This window comes from Saimiri boliviensis, chromosome 7 (genome assembly GCF_048565385.1).
Source record: "Saimiri boliviensis isolate mSaiBol1 chromosome 7, mSaiBol1.pri, whole genome shotgun sequence".
Classification (NCBI taxonomy): domain Eukaryota; kingdom Metazoa; phylum Chordata; class Mammalia; order Primates; family Cebidae; genus Saimiri; species Saimiri boliviensis.
In genome coordinates this window covers 20118104-20139911 of record NC_133455.1, presented here as the reverse complement: position 1 = coordinate 20139911, position 21808 = coordinate 20118104, and the positions used below count along the sequence as shown (strand labels likewise).

Below are 21808 nucleotides of genomic sequence, written 5' to 3'. Positions count from 1 at the left end.
AGGCGGGTCTTTCCCATGCTGTTCTCCTGATAAGGAATAAGTCTCTCGAGGTATGATGGTTTCATTAAGGGGAGCTCCGCTGCACAAGCTCTCTCTTGCCTGCCCCCACGTAAGATGTCCCTTGCTCTTCCACCATGATTGTGAGGTCTCTCCAGCCACGTGGAATTGTGAGTCAATCAAACCTCTTTCCTTTTATAAACTATCCAGTCTCAGGTATGTCTTTATTAGCAGCATGAGAACAGACTAATACAATCCATTTTAGGGAGACATGGGACATCAATCAATGCATGTGAGCTGTACGTTGGTTTGGTTTGGAAAGGCAGGACAACTCAAAGTGGGGCCTCCAGGTCATTGGTAGATTTAAAGATTTTCTAATTGTCAATTGATTGAAAGCGTTATCATTGATAGAAAGGAATGTCTGGGTTATGATGATAAGGGGTTGTGGAGACCAAAGTTTTATCATGCCGACGAAGCCTCCAGGTCGCAGGCTTCAGAGAGAATAGATTGTGAATATTTCTTATCAGGCAAGAGTCTGTTCTGTCACTAATTCCAAAAGGGAAGGGAAGAAGGTATCATGAGGCATGTCCCGTTCCTCCTTCCCATCACGGCCTGAACTGGGTTTTCAGGTCAACTTTGGAATGCCCTTGCTGAGAGGAGGGGTCCATTCAGGTGACTGGGGGGGCTTCAAATTCTATTTTTTGTTCATACACCTAAGCCGAGATTGTATCTCCAGCTCCCCACCTCCCCACTAACAGCCCATCGCTAAGCCCTGCCGGTTCTGCCTAACTTTCCTAAATCTGCTTCACGTCTCTCCTGTCCCACTGCTACTTCCCTAGTCAGTGTCACTCCAGGGATGTGGCAATGGCTTCCTAACTGTCTCCCCGCCTCCTCTCTCACGCCACGCTGCAGCCGGTGCTCTCTTTCCACACACAAATATCATCGTGTCACACACTCTGCTGCTAATGGCTTTTCATTGCATTTTTTTTTTTTTTTTTTTTTTTTGAGACGGAGTTTCACTCTTGTTACCCAGGCTGGAGTGCAATGGCGCGATCTCGGCTCACTGTAACCTCCGCCTCCTGGGTTCAGGCAATTCTCCTGCCTCAGCCTCCCGAGTAGCTGGGATTACAGGCACGCGCCACCATACCCGGCTAATGTTATGTATTTTTAGTAGAGACGGGGTTTCACCATGTTGACCAGGATGGTCTCGATCTCTTGACCTCGTGATCCACCCGCCTCAGCCTCCCAAAGTGCTGGGATTACAGGCTTGAGCCACCGCGCCCGGCTTCATTGCATTTTTAAAAGGTTTTTTTCTGAGCCAGCTGTGAGGACCATGACCTGTGACGCAGCCTCGGGAGTTCCTGAGAATATGTGCCCAAGGTGACTAGGTTACAGCTTGTTTTATACAGTCTAGGGGGACAGAATTTACAGGGAGAAACATAAAGCACACACATAAGGTATGCATTGTTCAGCCTGGAAAGGGAAGCTATCTCAAAGCAGGAGCCTCCAGGTCATAAAGATGGTTATAAAGATTTCCTAGCTGGGCACAGTGGCTCATGCCTGAAATCCTAGCACTTTGGGAGGCCGAAGCAAGCAGATTACAAAGTCAGGAGTTTGAGACTAGCGTGGCCCCCATGGGGGATGGGTGAAACCCCATCTCTACTACAAAATAGAAAAATTAGTCGGGCGTGGTAGCACGTGCCTGTAGTCCCAACTACTCGGGAGGCTGAGGCAGGAGAATCAGTGGAACCCGGGAGGTGGAGGTTGCAGTGAGCTGAGATCATGTCACTGCACTCCAGCCTCGGCAACACAAGACTCCTGTCTCAAAAAAAAAAAAAAAAAAAAAAAGATTTAGATTTCCTGACTAGCAGTTGGTGGAAGGAGTTCAGGTTAAGATAAGGGGAGTTGTGGAAACCAAGGTTTTTATTATATAGATGAAGCCTCCAGGTAGCAGGTTTCAGGGAGGATAGGTGGTAAATATCTCTTATCAGAACTTAAAGGTGTTAGACTATTAGTTGAAATCTCTCCTGAATCAGAAAAAGACCTGGAAGGGGGAGGGGCTTTGCCACAGAATGTGAATTTTTCCAGATGACACAGCTTTGCAGGACCATTCCAAAACATGTTAAAGAAACATATTTGGGGGTAAAATACTTTTGATTTCCTTTAGGGCCTGTTATCTGTCATGCGATGCTACACCAGAGTTAGGTTGGAATGTGGTGTCTTATTGCTACAAAGAGACCTGGTCTTGGGATCTCTATTTTAATGTGAATGTCCGTCATTTGTGCCTGAATTCCCAATGGAGGAGAGTATAATGAGGTATGTCCGAGCTCCTCCTTCGCTCAGGACCTGATCTAGTTTTTCAGGTTTCTTTGGGGGTTCCCCTTGACCAAGAGAGGGTTTCATTCAGCTGGTTGGGAAGGCTTAGAATTTTATTTTTGGTTTACAAGGTTAAGGATCAAACTCCTGAGCAGGACAGGATTTTTATGATCTGGCAGCCCCTGCTTACTTACCTCCCCAGCTGTACCACTCACCACCAACTAACTCTCTATGCTCCTGCCACTCTGGCCTTCCCTGAGCTCCTCAAACCCACATGGTGTTAACTCAACTTCAGACTTTGGCCCATATTGTTCCTTTGCCTGGAACATATTTCCCCCAGCCTTTTATTTTTGGATAATTCCAGCTCATCCTTTAAGTCCTCGGGCTCTGTACGTTTGGGTTAGATCCACTTCCCACATAGTAGCAATTTGTGCTTTCTGAATCATGAGATTTATCACTTCGCAAACCCCAAATATCTGAGACAGGTCTCAGTTAGTTTAGAAAGTTTATTTTGCCCAAGTTGAGGATGTGTGCCCATAACACAGCCTCAGGAGGTCCTGATGACATGTCCCCAAGGCGGTCAGAGCACAATTTGGTTTTACGCATTTTAGGGAGACAGGAGACATCAGTCAATGTAAGATGAACATGTAAGATGAACAATGGTTTGCTCTGGAAAGACGGGACAACTCAAGGCAAAGTGGGACAACTCAAAGTGGGGAGTGGGCTTCCAGATCATAGGTAGATAAGAGACCAATAGTTGCATGCCTTTGAGTTTCTGATGAACCTCTCCAAAAGAGGCAATCAGATATGCATTTATCTCAGTGAGCGGAGGGGTGAATAAATAGAATGGGAGGCAGGTTTGTCCTGGCAGTTCTCAGCCTGACTTTTCCCTTTACCTGAGTGGTTTTGGGGGCCCCAAGACTTATTATCCTTTCACAACTTATATGGAAACAATTTCTTTAGCTTTCTCCTCTTCTAGACTAGAAGCTCCATGAGGACAGGTATCATGAGTATCTTGTTCTTCTATGGTCTCTAGTACAATGTTCACTATTAATAACAGTTGTTGGATGAATGGATAGATGGATCATGATGGATAAAAGGAAGGAAGGAAAATGGATGACAAACCCATGTAGATGGATGGACAGATAGATAGTGAATGTATGTATATATTTATGGATGAGATGGATAGTCTCAAGACAGGTGCACATATAATCATAAACTTAAACAATTCCAGGCTGGATGCGGTGGCGCATGCCTATAATCCCAGCGCTTTGGAAGGCTGAGGCAGGAGGATTGCTTTAGGCCAGGAGTTTAAGACCAGCCTGGGTAACATAGTGAAACCCATCTCTACAAAAGAATTGAAAATTAGTCAGACGGGGTAGCATGCACCTGTAGTCCTAGCTACTGGGGAGGCTGAGGCAGAAGGATCACTTGAGCACAGGAGTTCAAGGTTGTAGTGAGCTATTATCACACCACTATGCTCCAGCCTGGGCAACAGAGCAAGACCTGATCAAAAGAAAAAGAAAAACAAAGAAAAGAAAGGAAAGAAAAAGAAAAAAGGAGGGAGGAGGGGGGAGGGGGGAAGGGAGGGAAAAGGGGAGGGGAAAAGGGAGGGGAAGGGGAGGGGAAGGGGAGGGGAAGGGGAGGGGAAAGGAGAGGGATAGGGAAGGGGAAGAAAATTCCCAAGCCGAAGCTTAAGCCATCATTAAACAGGCGGGGAAAGCGAAAAGCCCAGATCTTCTAAACCCAAGTACCTTCCACCGCCTAGAGTTTTAAGGAATTTCTGGGTCACCAGGAACCTAGAAGAACAATTAGCCCAGCCATCACTGATAAGATGGAGACATACACACATCTTGATAACTCACATTCACAGTAAAGGAGGCCTGGCTTGGGGAAACGTGCCAGTTTGGGAGGTTGGCAGCCCTGAGTTATTATCTTGGTCCTACTACTCACCTACACCTGCCAGCTGTACAATCAGACTAGAAACTAGCTTCCAGGGCCATTAGGACGCTCAGGGTTGGGGGTGGGGGCCTGCTTCAAACAAGGGCTGGAGTCAAGGTGGGAGACAGGTGCATTCATAATTCTCATCGGAAAGTCTCCTCCTGTTCCAAGAGCCATGCTGGGAGACCTGGTCAGAGCGCCCTCTACTGGGTCCACCCCACCATGTTGGTGTGAAAATGAGAAATAAGCTGTTGCCTGCATGTTCTACCCAGAAGGCGCCACTAGATGGTGGTAAAGCTGCACATTCCAAACTATTACAGGCTCCCTTTTATGAAGGAAACAGGGTCACTTGATGAGAAAAGCAACCTACAGGGGAATTGGTAACTTGATTTAAAAAATAAAATAAAATAAACAAATATTAGCCTAACTAATCTGGCCTATTTTTTACACCAGGTCCCAGCAGGCTGTCTCCAGTTCTGCGTTTCTTTCCACCACTGGGTGCCACCACAGCTCTCCCCCTAGGGACTTTGACCCAAAGGGAGAAGTACCGATTTACTTGCTTGGCTTGCTGGTATTTCCGTTATCCTCATCTGTAAATTAGTAACTGTGATTGCACTTGCCAGCTAAGAGTTTTGGGTTTTGTGAGGCTTATATGTTTCACTGTTCATAAAAGGCTTAGGGTAAGCACACACTAAATGTTAGCTATTTATTATCATTATGGAGGAAGATAGTATGCTCTTTCCCTCAACCTCCCTGCATGCCGAGTGCCCAGAACCACGTCTAGGGAGTCAGTAAATATCCACTGGGGTGTATGAAAGAAACAAGCTGGCTGTTTTCTCCTGGTTATTTATCTAAATGTGTATATGGGCCAGGGTGGTGGCTCACATCTGTAATCTCAACACTTTGGAAGGCCGAGGTGGGAAGATCACTTGAGGCCAGGAGTTGAAGACCAGCCTGGGCAAAATAGTAAGATGCCATCTCAAAAAAAAAAAAAGTCAAGCATGGTGGCACATGCCTGTGGTTCCAGCTACTCAGAAGGCTGAGGCAGGAGGATCATTTGAGCTTTGAAATATATTTGATGGTTCAGTGAGCTATGATTGCACCACTACAGTCCAGCCTGAGTGATAGAGAAGACTCCATCTCTAAAAATAAGCATAATGATGAACCAAACCCAGTAGTCCCATAGACCATTTTGGTTTTGGTTCTGGCTTTGTTTGTTTGGGGCTTTTTGTTGTTGTTGTTGCTATGAACATAGAAATTGACTCTTCTCATCTTAAAGCTTGAAACTTACCTTTGTTTAACTTAAACCCCTTCAGAAAAGGACCCTCAGACCTCTCAAAATGTATCAAAGAACTGAAAATCATCAGTCACTGCATCCAGACAATGCAATATCAGATCCTTTATTCCTCATGATTGCCTCCTTACCCCTCCCTAATTCCTGTTTTCCCACACATAGTTACGTTTCTTCTCTGCTATACAGAACCCTAACTTCAGTCTGTCAGGGAAAAGGATTGGAGACTGATCTCTCATTGCCTTGGCTGCAGCACCTGATTAAAGCCTTCTTCTTGGCCACACTTCGTGTTTCAGTCATTGGCTTTTGGTGCGGGACCTAGATCGAACCCCTGGTGTTTCAGTAACAGTAATCAATCAATAAATGTGTTTATTTTACTTTTGTTTTGAGACAGAATCTCACTCTGTCACCAGGCTGGAGTTCAGTGGCACAATTATGGCTTACTGCAACCTCTGTCTCTAGGGTTCAAGCTATTCACTTGACTCAACCTCCTGAGTAGCTGGGATTACAGGTGCCTGCTACCTGCCCAACAAATGTTTGTATTTTTAGTAGGGATGGTGTTTCACCATATTGGCCAGGCTGATCTAAAACCCCCAGCCTCAAGTGATTCACCGGCCTCAGACTCCCAAAGTGCTGGAATTACAGGCATGAGCCACCATGCCAAGCTAAATAAATATGTTTATAAACAGTGGAGCTTAGCTAACAAGAATGGAAATACGTTGATTAAACCAACCTCTGCCCCCAAGCTTCCAAGGCCCTGCTGCCACCTTGCCAGCCTCCTCAAAGTCCCTATACCCTGACACGCTGAAATAGGATATTCGCTAGATGGGCTTGATAACAGAAAATATTGCATGTAAAACATAAACTTTCCTAACTTTCCTTTTTTCCAGATGTATACCAATTATGCCAACACCAACAATTTTTTAAAGAACCCACTTGTTCCCTGCTAATTTGAAGTATTCCCTTTCTCATTTAGAATTGCATCTCTTGTCCCTTCATTCGGTTCTGCTGATCTTGACTTGGGTTAACACCATACCGTTTTCATTATAGTCACTTTAGAGTACACTTTATTACCTAATGGGCCAAATCATCCTTCCCTATTATGTTTTATGTAAAGGTACCATACCTTGGACCGATTAAGCAGGGGTTGTGTACTATCAAACTACAACTGACCTTCATTGTAGAGCAACCCTGTCTCTCTGAGACCAGGTTACATAAATACTAAAGTTCCAATTTCTCTTTCGCTTCAGGCTTAAATGACAATCCCAGCCCCTGGATCTATCGAGAGCTCAAAAGATCCTTGGATAAGACAAATGCCCGCCCTGGTGAGTTTGCAGTCTGCTTCACTGAACTTCAGCAGAAGTTTTTTAACAACTGTCCCAGAAAACTAAAGGATTTGATCCTCTTGATAAAGCACTGGCATCAACAGGTAATTTTCCAACTGTCTGTATACAGTTATCATTTATTTCCTTTTTATCGAGATAATTGACATCCAGTAAAGTACAACAATCTTAGGTATATAGCTCCATGTATTTTTATAGTCTTACCAGCAACACCCTGATCAACAGAGGGAACATTTCCTGCGCCCCAGAAGGTGCCTCAAGCCCACTGCCCCCCTCCAGTAACCCTCCCAAGCAAACTCCTATTCTAACATCTGTCACCACCACATACTAGTTTTGCTTGATTTTAGACAACATAAGTGGGATCATACTGTACACGCTTTATGTCTGCTTTCTTTTGCTCAACATTATGTCTGAGAGACTCATTCATGCAGTTGCAGGGTCTTGCTCTGTTGCCCAGGCTGGAGTGCAGTAATAGGATCTTGGCTCACTGCAACCTCCATCTCCCGGGTTCAAGTAATTCTCTTGCCTCAGCCTCCTGAGTAGCTGGGACCACAGGCATGCACCACCACACCTGGCTAATTTTTGTATTTCTAGTAGAGATAGGGTTTCACCATGTTGGCCAGGCTGGTCTCAAATCCTGACCTCAGGAGATCCACCCACCACACCTGGCTAAGTTTTATATTTTTAGTAGAGACAGGGTTTTCACCATGTTAGCCAGGATGGTCTCGATCTCTTGACCTCGTGATCTGTCCACCTCTATTGTTTTGCTATATTCCATTGTATTAATATAACATACATGTATCCATTCTGCTACTGTTAGATGACTGGGTCATTTTCAAATTGGGGTGATTATGAATTAGGTTACTATGGATATTCTCCTACATGTCTTTCTGTGAATGTAAGCATTCATTTGTCTTGGGTAAATATGTAGCAGTAGAATTGCTGGGCTATCTAGTACATGTATACAAATGTTGTGTACGTATGTGTGTAAATATAGAAAATACACGTAGTTTATTTGATGTTTTATTGTTGTTTAACTATAGCAAATCTTGCCAAATCATTTCCAAAATCTTACCAAATTACACTCTAATGAGCAAGGTATGAGTTTCAGGCATGTGATTAAACCCAAGGATCTGCTCACCTAGTACAGCAAAGCCAAACACTGACTTTGGCATTGCAGGGGAAGCGTGAGGCATTTATTGCAGAGAGCCAAGCAGGCAGAACCGGGCAGCTCATGTTTAAGAGCGGAACTCCCCAATGGCTTAGAGGTAAGGGTTTTAAAGGTGAGGAGACAGAGGTTACAGGCAAAGCCATAAGTCAACACATGGAGGCTATACGTTGGTTTGACCTAAAAACGTGGGACATCTCCAAGCAGGAGGGAGGAGGAGGGTGGGTGGCACAGGTCACAGGATTCAAATACCTTCTGATTTTGACTGGTGAAGTAGGTGAAGCTTGGCCTAAAAATTTCAGATCAGCAGAAAGGAATGTTAGCTCTGGCTCACAGGTGTGACCTCCTCCAGGACCCTCAGGGAGAAATTTAGAACCAAGAACGAGCCAGGGGTCAATCCTCAGCTTCCCCTTATCTGAGGTCTGCCTGCCAGTGGATTCACTTGGTGGGGGTCTGAGTTTCCGAAAATCAACTCAGGGACCTGTGTTAAGATGTTATCTTTAGTTTCTACAGGGAACAAAACATCTTCTGGCTCTGACTTCCTTGGCTCTTGTTTTAAGTGACTATTGCCTTCTTTTGTTGTTTTTATTTTATTGGGTTTTTTTTTTTTTTTTCACTGCTCCTGTAGATCCTGAACTACTATTGTATATTTTTGCTTATGAAGTGGCTCATTGACTTTTCAAAGCTAATGAGGTGCCTGGAATTTTCCTTGAAAAAACTCAAGATTTTCCTTTCTTTTCCTGCTTGTGGGATGGGGGCAGTGGTGGCCTGCAGGCCCCTAAGAGAGGTCCCTGCTCCATCCCGGTTGCTTCACACCTTTGCCAAGACTTGGTATTGTGAGTCCACTGAATTGTAGGCATTCTGGTGAGGGAGAGTGACTTCCTGTAGGCTTCTGGGTTCTTGATTTCAGATCACCGACATAGGAAGAACTCGATTCCCAAATAAGCCGCCACACTTTTCTTCTCCCATAGTGCCAGAAAAAAATGAACGGTTTACCCTTGCCGTCTCCGTATGCCCTGGAGCTGCTCACAGTGTATGCCTGGGAACAGGGGTGCAGAAAAGACGACTTTGACATTGCTGAAGGCGTCAGAACTGTTTTGGGGCTGATCAAATGCCAGGAGCAGCTGTGTATCTATTGGATGGTCAACTACAACTTTGAAGATGAGACCGTCAGGAACGTCTTGCTGCACCAGCTCCAATCAAAGAGGTGCCAAGCGTCTCATGCCCTAGCCCTGTGCCTCATCATCTGCATGCTCGGTGTACCTCTTTGGAATGAGATCTCAGCCTTGCCCTGTCCAGTCAGTGATGTACCAGAAGAATGGCAGCTGCCATGGGTGGGGAGGCAGAGGGGTCTGTCTGAAAGAGGGGAGGTCCAGCCATTGCTTTTCACCTTCCCAACCATAATCACATTTTGTCCCCTAAACAAACACATGAAGAGACACTTCCCCTTATAGAAAGAAGGGGCTAAGAGAGAACAGGGGAGTGGCAGGAAGAGGAGACCAGTTTGTTATTTTATTCATAGAATGTCTCTCTAAAGCAGCAAACACAGGGCCAGAGGAGTTTGATGTCATAGACAAAATCCCTCAGCAGCTTGGAGGAACCACGGGAATCCAAATTCAGGCTACCAGATTCCCACTCGAGACCTCTTTCCCCAGTGCAGATTTTGCTCCCCACAAGCAACTTAACTGATTTTTTTAATCTGATGGAATACACAGGCCAGTAATCTTGGATCCAACTGACCCGACCAATAACGTGAGTGGAGATAACAAATGCTGGCAAAGGCTGAAACAAGAAGCCCAGACCTGGTTGACTTCTCCCAACTTGGATAACGAGTTACCTGCACCATCTTGGAATGTCCTGGTAAGAGGGTTTTCCAAATACAGGGTGTTGCATGCTGCAGGAAAAATACTATCTGAGAGTACCCAGGCTAAATATTATCTGAGAGTACCCCGTATTAATTTCCCGTGCTGCTGTTACAAAGCTCCGCAAAACCGGTGGCTTAAAACCACAGAAATTTATTCTCTCACCATTCTGGATATTGCTGGTTCAAACGCAAGGTGTTGACAGGGCTACACTCTCTCTGCAGGCCTTAGGGAAGAATTATTCCAGGCTTCCTCCAGCTCACAATAGTTGCCAGCAGTCCTTGGCTTGTGGCTGCATTGCTCCAGGCTCTGCCCCTGTGGTCACATGGCCTTCTCCCTATGTGTCTTCACATCAGCTTCCCTCAGTGCGTATCTGTCTTATTGTCTCCTCCTCTTCTAAGAGCAACAGTCGTACTGAATTAGGGTCCACCCTAATGACCTAATCTTCACTAGATCCCATCGGAAAAGACACTATGTCCAAGTGAGGCACATTCGCCAGTACTGTACGTTGGAACCCCAGCATCTTTTAGGGGGACACGGTTTAACTCATAGCACACCATCAGGGGCAATGACTGCAAAGTCCAAAATGGAAAATGGAACAAAGAGAAAGGGGGTACCCACAGATACAAGATCTCAATTAATTTCTTTAAGAGAGACAGCCAGGCAGGTGGAGACATGAAACGGAGCATTGCTCAGAGAAGGGGGCGGCAGTCAGGCCCGTGGCTGCCAGGACAGGCTCTGAGCTCCATTCAGGGAGGTGCCGGGAGCAAGAGCCAGAAGTGGGGCCAAAACAGGAGACCCAATTAAGGCACCAGCTGTGAATCAGGTGCACTGGACTTCCCCCTCCCACCCCAACAGGAGAAGTAAGTCTACCAACACGAACTCCCCTGCATGCTCAGCACTTATTAGAGAAAAGCCATCCAAGAAGAAACTTCCCAGGTTAGACCACTGAGCCCTCTCAGCTTTCCTGGGAACCGCACTGAGGGCAAGTTTATTAATTGAGGCCAAAGGGGCCAACCAGATTCCACACTTCACAGGCAGGAGATTAATTTATATCCAAGTTACGGGAGGCAGAATCTACATCACATTTGCACAGAAATTTGAAGGCTAACTGAGCACCAATCTGGCATGTAAATGAGTTTAGCAAACTTCACAGAGGTGGGGGAGTCTCTGAATGGGGAACTTTCCTAACTGGACCCAGCAGGATCAGGACGCTCTGAGCAGTCACCCCTGTGCCCACCCCAACCCCTACTTTCACTGGACCCCTGGTCTTTGCTCCCTGACGCCAATTTCCCTGGCTTCTTCAGGCAGATTTTTTCAAAAAAATTACCCCCTCTTCCCTGACATTTTATTCTGAAGCTTTGAAACATTTAAAAAGTTAGAAAAATGGTTCAATCAACTGCTATGAGCCCCTCATGCAGCGTTTGCTGCTTTACAGAGACATTCTATTAATAAAATAACAAACTCGTCTCCTCTTCCTGCCACTCCCCTCTTCTCTCTTAACCCCTTCTTTCTATAAGAAAAATGGTTCAATCAACTGCTATGAGCCCCTATGCGACATTTGCTATGTTAGTTTGTATGTGCACACGTTATTATTATTGTTGTTATAGTTGTTTTTAATCTATTTTTAAAGATGGGGTCTCGCTACATTGGCCAGGCTGATCTCAAACTCCTGGGCTGAAGTGATCCTCCCACCTTGGCCTCCCAAAGCTCTGGGATTACAAGCGTGAGCCACCTCATCTGCCCATTGTTATAACTGTTGTTTATGTTTATACTGAGCCCTTTAAGAGTAGACTGCCAGACATCTTTTTCCCCTCAAATGCTTTCATAGGGATCTCTAAGAAGAAGAATATCCTCTTCAATAACCTCCATGCCATCTCAAGTTCAGGAGGTGAGGAGTTATATATTATTGTCCCAATACAGCCCATTGGGATGATTTTGACAATCATCCCAAGAATGTCCTTTATAGGACACTCTCTTCCAACCCAGAAGCACACACCATTTAGTTCCACACATCTCCTAAACCATCTTTTGAAGCTCACTTTGGCTACTTTTGCTTTGCTACCCTATCAACTTCTATTTTGAGAACTATGAGATCATCCCTCTCTCTACGTCGATCTGTTGAAGACAATTTAGGCCCAGGAACCACTGCATAAGGAGGCACAAACATTGGAGGACTCACGTACACACGCACTCACACCACACACACACACGCACTCACACCACACACACACACGCACTCACACCACACACACACACGCACTCACACCACACACACACATGCTCTCACACCATGCACACACATGCACTTACACACACGCACACATGCACATTCACATGCATGCACTCATACCACACACACATACATTCATACACACGCACTCACACCACACACACACATGCTCTCACACCATGCACACACATGCACTTACACACATGCACACATGCACATTCACATGCATGCACTCATACCACACACACATACATTCATACACACGCACTCACACCACACACACACATGCTCTCACACCACACACACACATGCTCTCACACCATGCACACACATGCACTTACACACATGCACACATGCACATTCACATGCATGCACTCATACCACACACACATACATTCATACACATGCACTCACACCATGCACACACACGCACTCACACCACACACACATACATTCATACACACGCACTCACACCACACACACACATGCTCTCACACCACACACACACATGCTCTCACACCATGCACACACATGCACTTACACACATGCACACATGCACATTCACATGCATGCACTCATACCACACACACATACATTCATACACATGCACTCACACCATGCACACACATGCTCTCACACCACACACACACATGCTCTCACACCATGCACACACATGCACTTATACGCATGCACACATGCACATTCACATGCATGCACTCATACCACACACACATACATTCATACACACGCACTCACACCACACACACATACATTCATACACACGCACTCACACCACACACACACACGCACTCACACCACACACACACATGCTCTCACACCACACACACACATGCTCTCACACCATGCACACACATGCTCTCACACCACACACACACACGCACTCACACCACACACACACATGCTGTCACACCATGCACACACATGCTCTCACACCACACACACACACGCACTCACACCACACACACACATGCTCTCACACCATGCACACACATGCACTTACACACATGCACACACATGCACTTACACACATGCACACATGCACATTCACATGCATGCACTCATACCACACACACATACATTCATACACATGCACTCACACCATGCACACACATGCTCTCACACCACACACACACATGCTCTCACACCATGCACACACATGCACTTACACACATGCACACATGCACATTCACATGCATGCACTCATACCACACACACATACATTCATACACATGCACTCACACCATGCACACACACGCACTCACACCACACACACATACATTCATACACACGCACTCACACCACACACACACACGCACTCACACCACACACACACATGCACTCACACCACACACACACATGCACTCACACCACACACACACATGCTCTCACACCACGCACACACATGCACTTACACACATGCACACATGCACATTCACATGCATGCACTCATACCACACACACATACATTCATACACACGCACTCACACCACACACACACATGCTCTCACACCATGCACACACATGCACTTACACACATGCACACATGCACATTCACATGCATGCACTCATACCACACACACATACATTCATACACATGCACTCACACCATGCACACACATGAACTCATGTACATGCACATGTATGCACTCATACACATGCACACATATGCACTCATGCACACGCTCACACATGCACTCATACCACACACATAGGCACTCACACACATGCATACATATGCACTAACACCATGCACACACATGAACTCATATACATGCACACATATGCACTCATGCACATGCTCACACATGCACTCATACCACACACATATGCACTCATACCATGCACACACATGCACTCACACCATGCATATGCCCTTCCCCACTTCCAGGTGAGCTAGCCCATCTTGTCTGTGTTGCCAGCAAAAGTACAACATTTGTATAGAACAGTGAATTAGTGTCCTCTTACTGCTTTTTTTAAAAACATGCTCTAAACTTAGTGACTTAAAATACATGAATTTGAGCCACACATGGTGCCTCATGCCTATAATCTCAATACTTTGGGAGGCTGAGGCAGGAGGATCGCTTGAGACCAAGAGTTCCTGAGCAACATAACAATACCCCGTCTCTACAAAATCATCATCATCATAATAATAATAACAAATTAGCCAGGTGCAGTGGTGTATGCCTGTAGTCCCAGCTAGTTGGGAGGCTGAGGCAGAAGGATCACTTGAGCAAGGAAGGTCGAGGCAGCAGTGAACCATGATTGTGCCACTGCATTCAACCTGGGAAACAGAGCAAGACCCTGTCTCCAAATTACTTTTGCACCAACCAAATAAAAATATTCACCTTTCCAAGCTCCTTGCAGCTGTCCAAATTTCTTGGCACATGGCCCCTTCCTCCCTCTTCAAAACTGACAGCCTAGCATCTTCCAGCCCCTCTCTCTGCTTCCATCATCACATCACCTCCTCCAGCTCTGACCCTCCTGCCTGCCTCTGATAAGTACCGTGTCCTCACAAGCACAGTGGCTCATGCCTGCAATCCCCAGCAGTTTGGGAGGCTGAGGTGGGAGGATTGCTTGAAACCAGGAATTTGAGACCAGCCTGGGGGAGCTAGTGAGACCCCATCTCTACAATAAATAAATAACTAGGCATGGTGGCACAAACCTGTGGAGACGGAGGCTGGAAGATCTCTTGAGCCTTGGAACTGGAGACCGCGGCGAGCTGTAATGACAGCACTGCTGTGCTCCAGCTTGGGTGACAGAGCGAGACACAGTTTCTGAAAAAACATGAGTTAGGAGCACGGATTGGAAGGCTACCTATTGGGTTCTATGCTCACTACCTAGATGATGGGATCATTCACACACCAAGCCTCGGCGACATGCAATTTACCCATGTAGCAAACCTGCGCATGTACCTCCTGGAACCTAAAATAAAATGGGAGAAATTAATTAGTTCCATTAAAAATTAAAATTAAGAGGAAAAAGACTCTGGTGATGACACCAGGCCAATCCAGGTAATGCAGAATAACCCTCCGATCTCTAGAGCCTTAGCCACGTGTGCATCTCTTGTTTGAAGCCACCTAGCTGTGGTCACTTGTCATGGCAGCCCTTGGAAACCAACACACCCGTACATGGCGTGTTGAACCTTAAGAAAAGGTGATACAGCCTTAAGAAAGGGATGGATGTGGTCATCAGCAATCTCCAATACCTGCAGCAAACGGAAAAACAGGGAAGGACCAGATGTGTGGGTAAAGCAAGAAGGCACGGGTCCTTAGGAGGTGATGCTCCAGCCGGGCACGGAAGAGGAGTCTGGGGTCAGGAATACCGCGAAAGGATCCAGATCTCTCCTGGGGGGAATGAGGGGCAACTAGGACAGTGTTTGTTTCTGGGGGGGGGTCTTGTGTGCCACCCCAAACCCTCAGCTGTGTTCTTGGAATGTATTCGTACAAGGATAAAAGATGGAAAAGATGTCAGCCTGTGAGCTGGAGGGCAGTTGGGAGAGGCAGGGTAGGGGGCCCAGGACAGGCAGGAAAGGAAGCCTTAGGTGGGCTTACAGGGGCCACTCACACTTGGGGCCTTCCTGTTTTTCCCCAGCCTGCGCCACTCTTCACGACCCCGGGCCACTGTCTGGATAAGTTCATCAAGGATTTTCTCCAGCCTGACAAATACTTCCTAGAGCAGGTCAATGGTGCTGTTAACATCATCTGTAAATTCCTTGAAGAAAATTGCTTCCCACAATCAACCGCCAAGATCAAGACTGTCCAGGTGAGCACTGGCCTTTCTCTTATGTCTTGTTGGGGTGATTTAATATTGGCATTCCTGGAAGGAAGCTAAGTGGGCATTGTAGCTCTCTAGGATCCATCTACCTTCAGAAACAGGAGGAAGGGAAGCCGGGAGGGAGTTAAAAGAACTAGGACGCTGGTTTTCAGTGGGGACTGTGGCTAGGCCACCTAGGTCATTAACAACGCAACTTTGATTCTGTCTTCTTTTCTTGGAGCTGCTGGCCGTCCTTGGGGCCAGGAGACACATCACTCCCCTCTCTGCCTCTGTCATCACCTTTTCTTCTGCGTCCTCCTCGCTTCTCTTCTCTTCTAAGAACATTTGTTATTGGATTTAGGGCCCAGCCTGATCCAGAAACTAGGACAGGTTTTGTTTCTGGATCGAGGATATTTTGTTCACACCAATTTCCCCGGGGCAATGAGTGAACTGTCTCGTTGAAGGTCACTGGAGTGAAACCAGGACTGAGTTTCTGATCAGGTTTAGAACTGTGAAAGCATGTGCTTGCTCCTCTCCTTCCTGATCTCATCTCCAAGTCCTTAACTCAGTTACATCTGCAAAGATCCTTTGTCCACATAAGGGCACATCCACAGGACCCCAGAGAATATGTCACTAGGGGGTCTGCTATTGAACCCACTGCAGATTCTAAGCGGCTTAGAATCTCCATCTCCTTTCAGTGACTGGAGCCCGGCTGGCCACATCAGCTGAGCTAGAGACTCAGAGGCTTCGATCATTCTTGTCCGTGGCTCAGAGGCCACAGGCTGACATGTGTCTCTCTATTTACTGGTCACACGACCAGATAAACATGTCCCCATGGTCACAAGAAGGGAGGGAGGAAAATGTTATTATGTACATGCAAATGTCTGCGGTGATGCGAGAACAAATCTGTGCATCTAGAGAGAGGGGCCTGGGAAATGGCATCAATATCCCAGGGTGATGGGTAAACTGTGTCATTGAAGGTCATCGGAGTGAAAACAGGACTGAGTTTCTGATCAGTGTTAGAACTGTCAAAGCATGTGCTTTCTCCTCTCTTTCCTGAGACCCCATTCTCATGATAGTCAGTGAAAAAGAGAAGGTATATGACACATCAAAGAAGACGAGAGAGCCGTCGGCAGATGAGACATTGCTTTCTATCTTGCCGGAGTTGGTTGAAAGTTTCCCTGCTAAGGCCAGGGGAAGGTGACACCAAGAGATTGTGAGGAGGGGGCTACAGCCTGGGAGGAGCCACCGAAGCCCAGCTCTTAAAGACAAAGGTGGGCTGCATGAATGAAAGGGGCAGGAACAGGGAAGAATGGAGGGTCTGCATACAGGAAATAGAACACACCCCTTCCTCACCTCCAGTACCCAGGCATTTACTACCCATGGATAAAAGAAAACATTTTTCTCTACAGAAACTAAATGGAGGAGAAAGAGGAGGGAGGGAAGGGAGAAGCCTTAATGGCAGAGACATGAGTAGCCTACAAAGCCCAAAATATCTACTATCTGGCCCTTTGCAGAAAGTTTAACAACCCTGTACCTCAACTATGGATATTCACTCAATGATCCCCCGATCAAATGAGAAAACACACATCAAAGAACAGATGAGCACTTTCTTTTTTATGATTATTATACTTTAAGTTCCGGGACACATGTGCAGAATGGGCAGGTTTGTTAACGTAGGTATACATGTGCCATAGTGGTTTGCTGCACCCATCAACCCATCGGCTACATTAGGTATTTCTCCTAATGCTATCCCTTCCCACCCTCCCACTCCCCGACAGGCCCCAGTGTGTGATCCCCTCTCTGTGTCCATGTGTTCTTATTATTCAACTCCCACTTATGAGTGAGAACATGCAGTGTTTGGTTTTCTGTTCTCGTGTTAGTTTTCTGAGAAAGATGGTTTCCAGATTCATCCATGTCCCTGCAAAGGACATGAACTCCAGAAGAGCACTTTCACCATAATGATTGCCTTCAGCTCAATTTATTTGGTCACAGGAATCTAAATAAAGCTAAATATGTCTTCAGGCAAAATCTTTAGGAAACTGACTTGAGAAGAAGGTTACTTGTAACTAGGCTGTCAGTTGTTCGTGTGTAAACAGCAGGAGAATAATTGCCTTTGGAACTGTATTGTTCAATAACTGTATTATCTATTAGTTTGTAAAAGAAAACCCTCTGCTTTGGACTCAGCCCTCACTGGACCCTAACACAGAACTTGGCCTTGGAAACCATGTTAGTTAGCCCAATTGGCGCCAGCCCACAGGGGCACAGGACTCCTCGGTCAAGGAAATTCTGGATCTCAACCTTCCTTTTTCCCTTAGGGAGGATCAACCGCCAAAGGCACAGCTCTGAAAACTGGCTCTGATGCCGACCTCGTCGTGTTCCATAACTCACTTAGAAGCTACACCTCCCAAAAATATACGGGGCACAATATCATGAAGGAAATCCATCAACAGCTAGAAGCCTTTCAGCGGGAGATGGAGGAGGAGATTGAAGTCCGCTTTGAGATTTCCAAGTGGAAGGCTCCCAGGGTGCTGAGCTTCTCTCTGAAATCCAAAGTCCTCAATGAAAGTGTCAGCTTTAATGTGCTTCCTGCCTTTAACGCACTGGGTAAGGCTCCCCAGACCTTAGCTTCTGGAGGAAGAAGATTCTGGATTCTGGAAGTGATGGTGGACAGAGGGTGGAGGGAAAGCCACGTGACTTCATTATAGGCTGTGAAAACATGTGCCACTCCCGGGTCCACGGCCCCAGCAAGTGGCATTAATCGTGGCTGTAATACTTTACACTTGAATACGATTTTGGTCCCATTTCTCATTTCCAGGCATGGTGGCGCGTGCCTATAATCCCAGCTACTCAGAGAGGCTGAGGCAGGAGAATTGCTTGAAACCAGGAGGCGGAGGCTGCAGTGAGCCAAGATGGTGCCACCGCACTCCAGCCTGGGTGACAGTGAGACTCTCTCTAGAAACAGACAGACAGACAGACAGACAGACAAAACTAGCAGTTAGGCTGGGCTGAGAGGGCTCGCACCTGTCATGCCAGTACGTTGGGAGGCTGAGGCAGGAAGATTGATCCAGGAGCTCAAGACCAGCCTGGGCAACATAGTGAGATTTCATTTCTAAAATAATAATAATAATAATAATAAACAAAATTAGCCAGGCATGGTGACACATGCCTATAGTCCCAGGTACCCAGGAGGCTGAGGTGGGAGGATGACTTGAGCCTGGGAGATGGAGGCTGCAGTGAGCTGTGATCGTGCCACTGCACTCCAGTCTGGGCAACAGAGCAAAACCCTGTCTCAAAAAAGCAAAACAAACAAACAAAACAAAACAAGAAGCAGTGTGCCAGATTGGTTTGCTAACTCCAGATCGGTGCTGCCCCAAAGATCTTTCTGTGAAAATGAACATGTTCTCTGTCTGAGTTCTACAGCTACGGAGAGCTTGACATGTGGCTACAGCAACTGAGGAACTGAATTTCCAGTCTTAATTCCCTTTAAGGAAGACTACATAGTTTCTTACATATCTCATTATTCTGGAGATGCTCCCTATGTCTTAGACATCCGTCATTCAAAGATGCTGATACTATTCAAATTAATTTCCCATAATTAAATCATATTTGTCAAAAATGTTTTAGAATCCGTTACTTGCGATGCATATTAAAGCGGGATGTCACTCTCTTCCTCCTGCTAGGTCAGCTGAGTTCTGGCTCCACATCCAGCCCTGAGGTTTATGCAGAGCTCATTGATCTGTACAAATCCTTGGACCTCCCGGGAGGAGAGTTTTCTACCTGTTTCACCGTGCTGCAGCGAAACTTCATTCACTCTCGGCCCACCAAACTGAAGGACTTAATTCGCCTGGTGAAGCACTGGTACAAAGAGGTGATGAGTCCTTGTCCTGACCATGGGTTATGATTTTTACCAGTCCTCGTCCTGACCAGGGGTTATGATTTTTACCAGTAAGCCATGACCATTGCGCCCCGTTGCCCACACTCTCCCATGCTGAGGACTGAGCCACTTTAAGGAATGTGCCCACTGGGTATCTTGATGACGTTTCCATCACTAACCCTATTCATTTGGGTCAGGCGCTGAGCACCTCCGGCCATCAAAGCTGCTACATGTGATTTACTTTGCCCTCACACTGGCCAAAGCATTCTGCAGGAATTCCAGTGACCTTGCCTGCAGAGGGTGGGTGGAAGCTGGAATTTACATGCTTACACATTGCCAGTGGGGCTTTTCTGCTTCCCGGTGCACATGCTGCCTCTCGGAAGGCAGGTTGAAGCTGTAGGTGGAATGGAGGCTGCATTTTCTCTTTCTTTCTCTCTCTCTCTCTCTCTCTCTCTCTCTCTCTCTCTCTCTCTCTGTCTCTCTCTGTCTGTCTCTCTCTCTCTCTTTCTCTCTCTCTCTCTGCCTCTCTCTCTCTCTTTCTTTTCTTTCTTTCCTTTGAGATGGAGTTTCATTCTTGTCCCCCAGGCTGGAGTGCAATGACGCAATCTCGGCTCACTGCAACCTGTGCCTCCTGGGTTCAAGCAATTCTCCTGCCTCAGCCTCCCAAACAGCTGGGATTACAGGCCTGTGACACCACGCCTGGCTAATTTTTGTATTTTAGTAGAGATGGGGTTTCTCCATATTGGTCAGGCTGGTCTCAAATTCCTGACTTCAGGTGATCTGCCCACCTCGGCCTCCCAAGGCGCTGGCATTACAGGTGTGAGCCACTGTGCCCAGCCTGGGGCTGCGTTTTCTATATCGTTCAGCCTCCGCACACTTGTATACAAGGTAGCTTCTGAATATCCTCATGACAGCAAACATCAGCCATGATATCAGCTCTTCCTGAGATGCCTCCTTTCTGTGTCCAGTTGCCTGAAACATGAAACTAAGACCAACGTCTGTGGTTCCCATCTCTGACAATCAGAGAGTTGGCATGGTGCATCAGAAGATGCAGGGCTGTGGTGTGAGCTTGAGTGAATCACTCCACTTCCCGCAGCCTCAAAGTCTTCATCTAAAGTGGAGGTCGTGATGCCTGCATTGTGGGAAGGTTTGGGAATGAAACGGGTAAAATGCCTGGACCCACACTTAGCATGCAGTAGGTTTCCAGTAAACTCTAGATACACTGTTGTCCTAGGAAGCCATATATGGTCAAAAGCACGACAAAGAAACTCATGTGTGCTGCCTACCAGCTGCTAGGTGGACTCCTGTAGGGCTGAATAGGTTAGACATCCAAGTGCAGAGCCTGAGCACACCAGCATGACATCGTGACTCCGTTGCCCTGCTGTGGCTCCTGCGTGGCTCTCACTGAGCTCCTAGCCTAACCAATTCATCTGATGTTCCCACTCTTCCCTAGTGTGAAAGGAAACTGAAGCCAAAGGGGTCTTTGCCCCCAAAGTATGCGTTGGAGCTGCTCACTGTCTATGCCTGGGAGCAAGGGAGTGGCCTGCCGGATTTTGACACTGCAGAGGGTTTCCGGACAGTCCTGGAGCTGGTCACACAATACCAGCAGCTCTGTATCTTCTGGAAGGTCAATTACAACTTTGAAGATGAGACTGTGAGGAAATTCCTACTGAGCCAGCTGCAGAAAACCAGGTGCCCTCACTCTGGCCCCATCCTCTTCTTAATCTAATTCCCTTTAACACTATCTCTGCGACCTGGATTTTCCTCTCCTGGGGTCACGATTTATTCATTGCATGAAAGGGGGAAAGTGCTAGCCAACAGAACCTCTCACAGTCTCCAGGGATAAAATCTAGGGAGGCAGGGGAAAATACTGCTTAGAAAAAGCAGGGAAGGAAGGTTCAAGGTACCAGGTCCTTGAGTTGCTTTCAGCTAAGAGGTGTTAGAGTTGGAAGTGTGTCCCTGAGAATTAATGCTATCATTCACGGGCTGGTTTATCCTGCAGGGTT

The 21808-nt window shown here is 46.6% G+C and overlaps 1 protein-coding gene across 1 annotated transcript in view; it reads left to right on the top strand.

Moving 5' to 3' along the window:
• Positions 1–21808, top strand: part of OAS2 (2'-5'-oligoadenylate synthetase 2) — a 38397-nt gene that overhangs the window by 12879 nt on the left and 3710 nt on the right. The window contains exons 3-9 of the mRNA XM_010342852.3: positions 6796–6974; positions 9028–9263; positions 9772–9916; positions 15764–15934; positions 18244–18532; positions 19609–19796; positions 21256–21494. Of these exons, the coding sequence (XP_010341154.2) occupies positions 6796–6974; positions 9028–9263; positions 9772–9916; positions 15764–15934; positions 18244–18532; positions 19609–19796; positions 21256–21494 (1447 nt within the window). The remainder of the gene's footprint in view (positions 1–6795; positions 6975–9027; positions 9264–9771; positions 9917–15763; positions 15935–18243; positions 18533–19608; positions 19797–21255; positions 21495–21808) is intronic.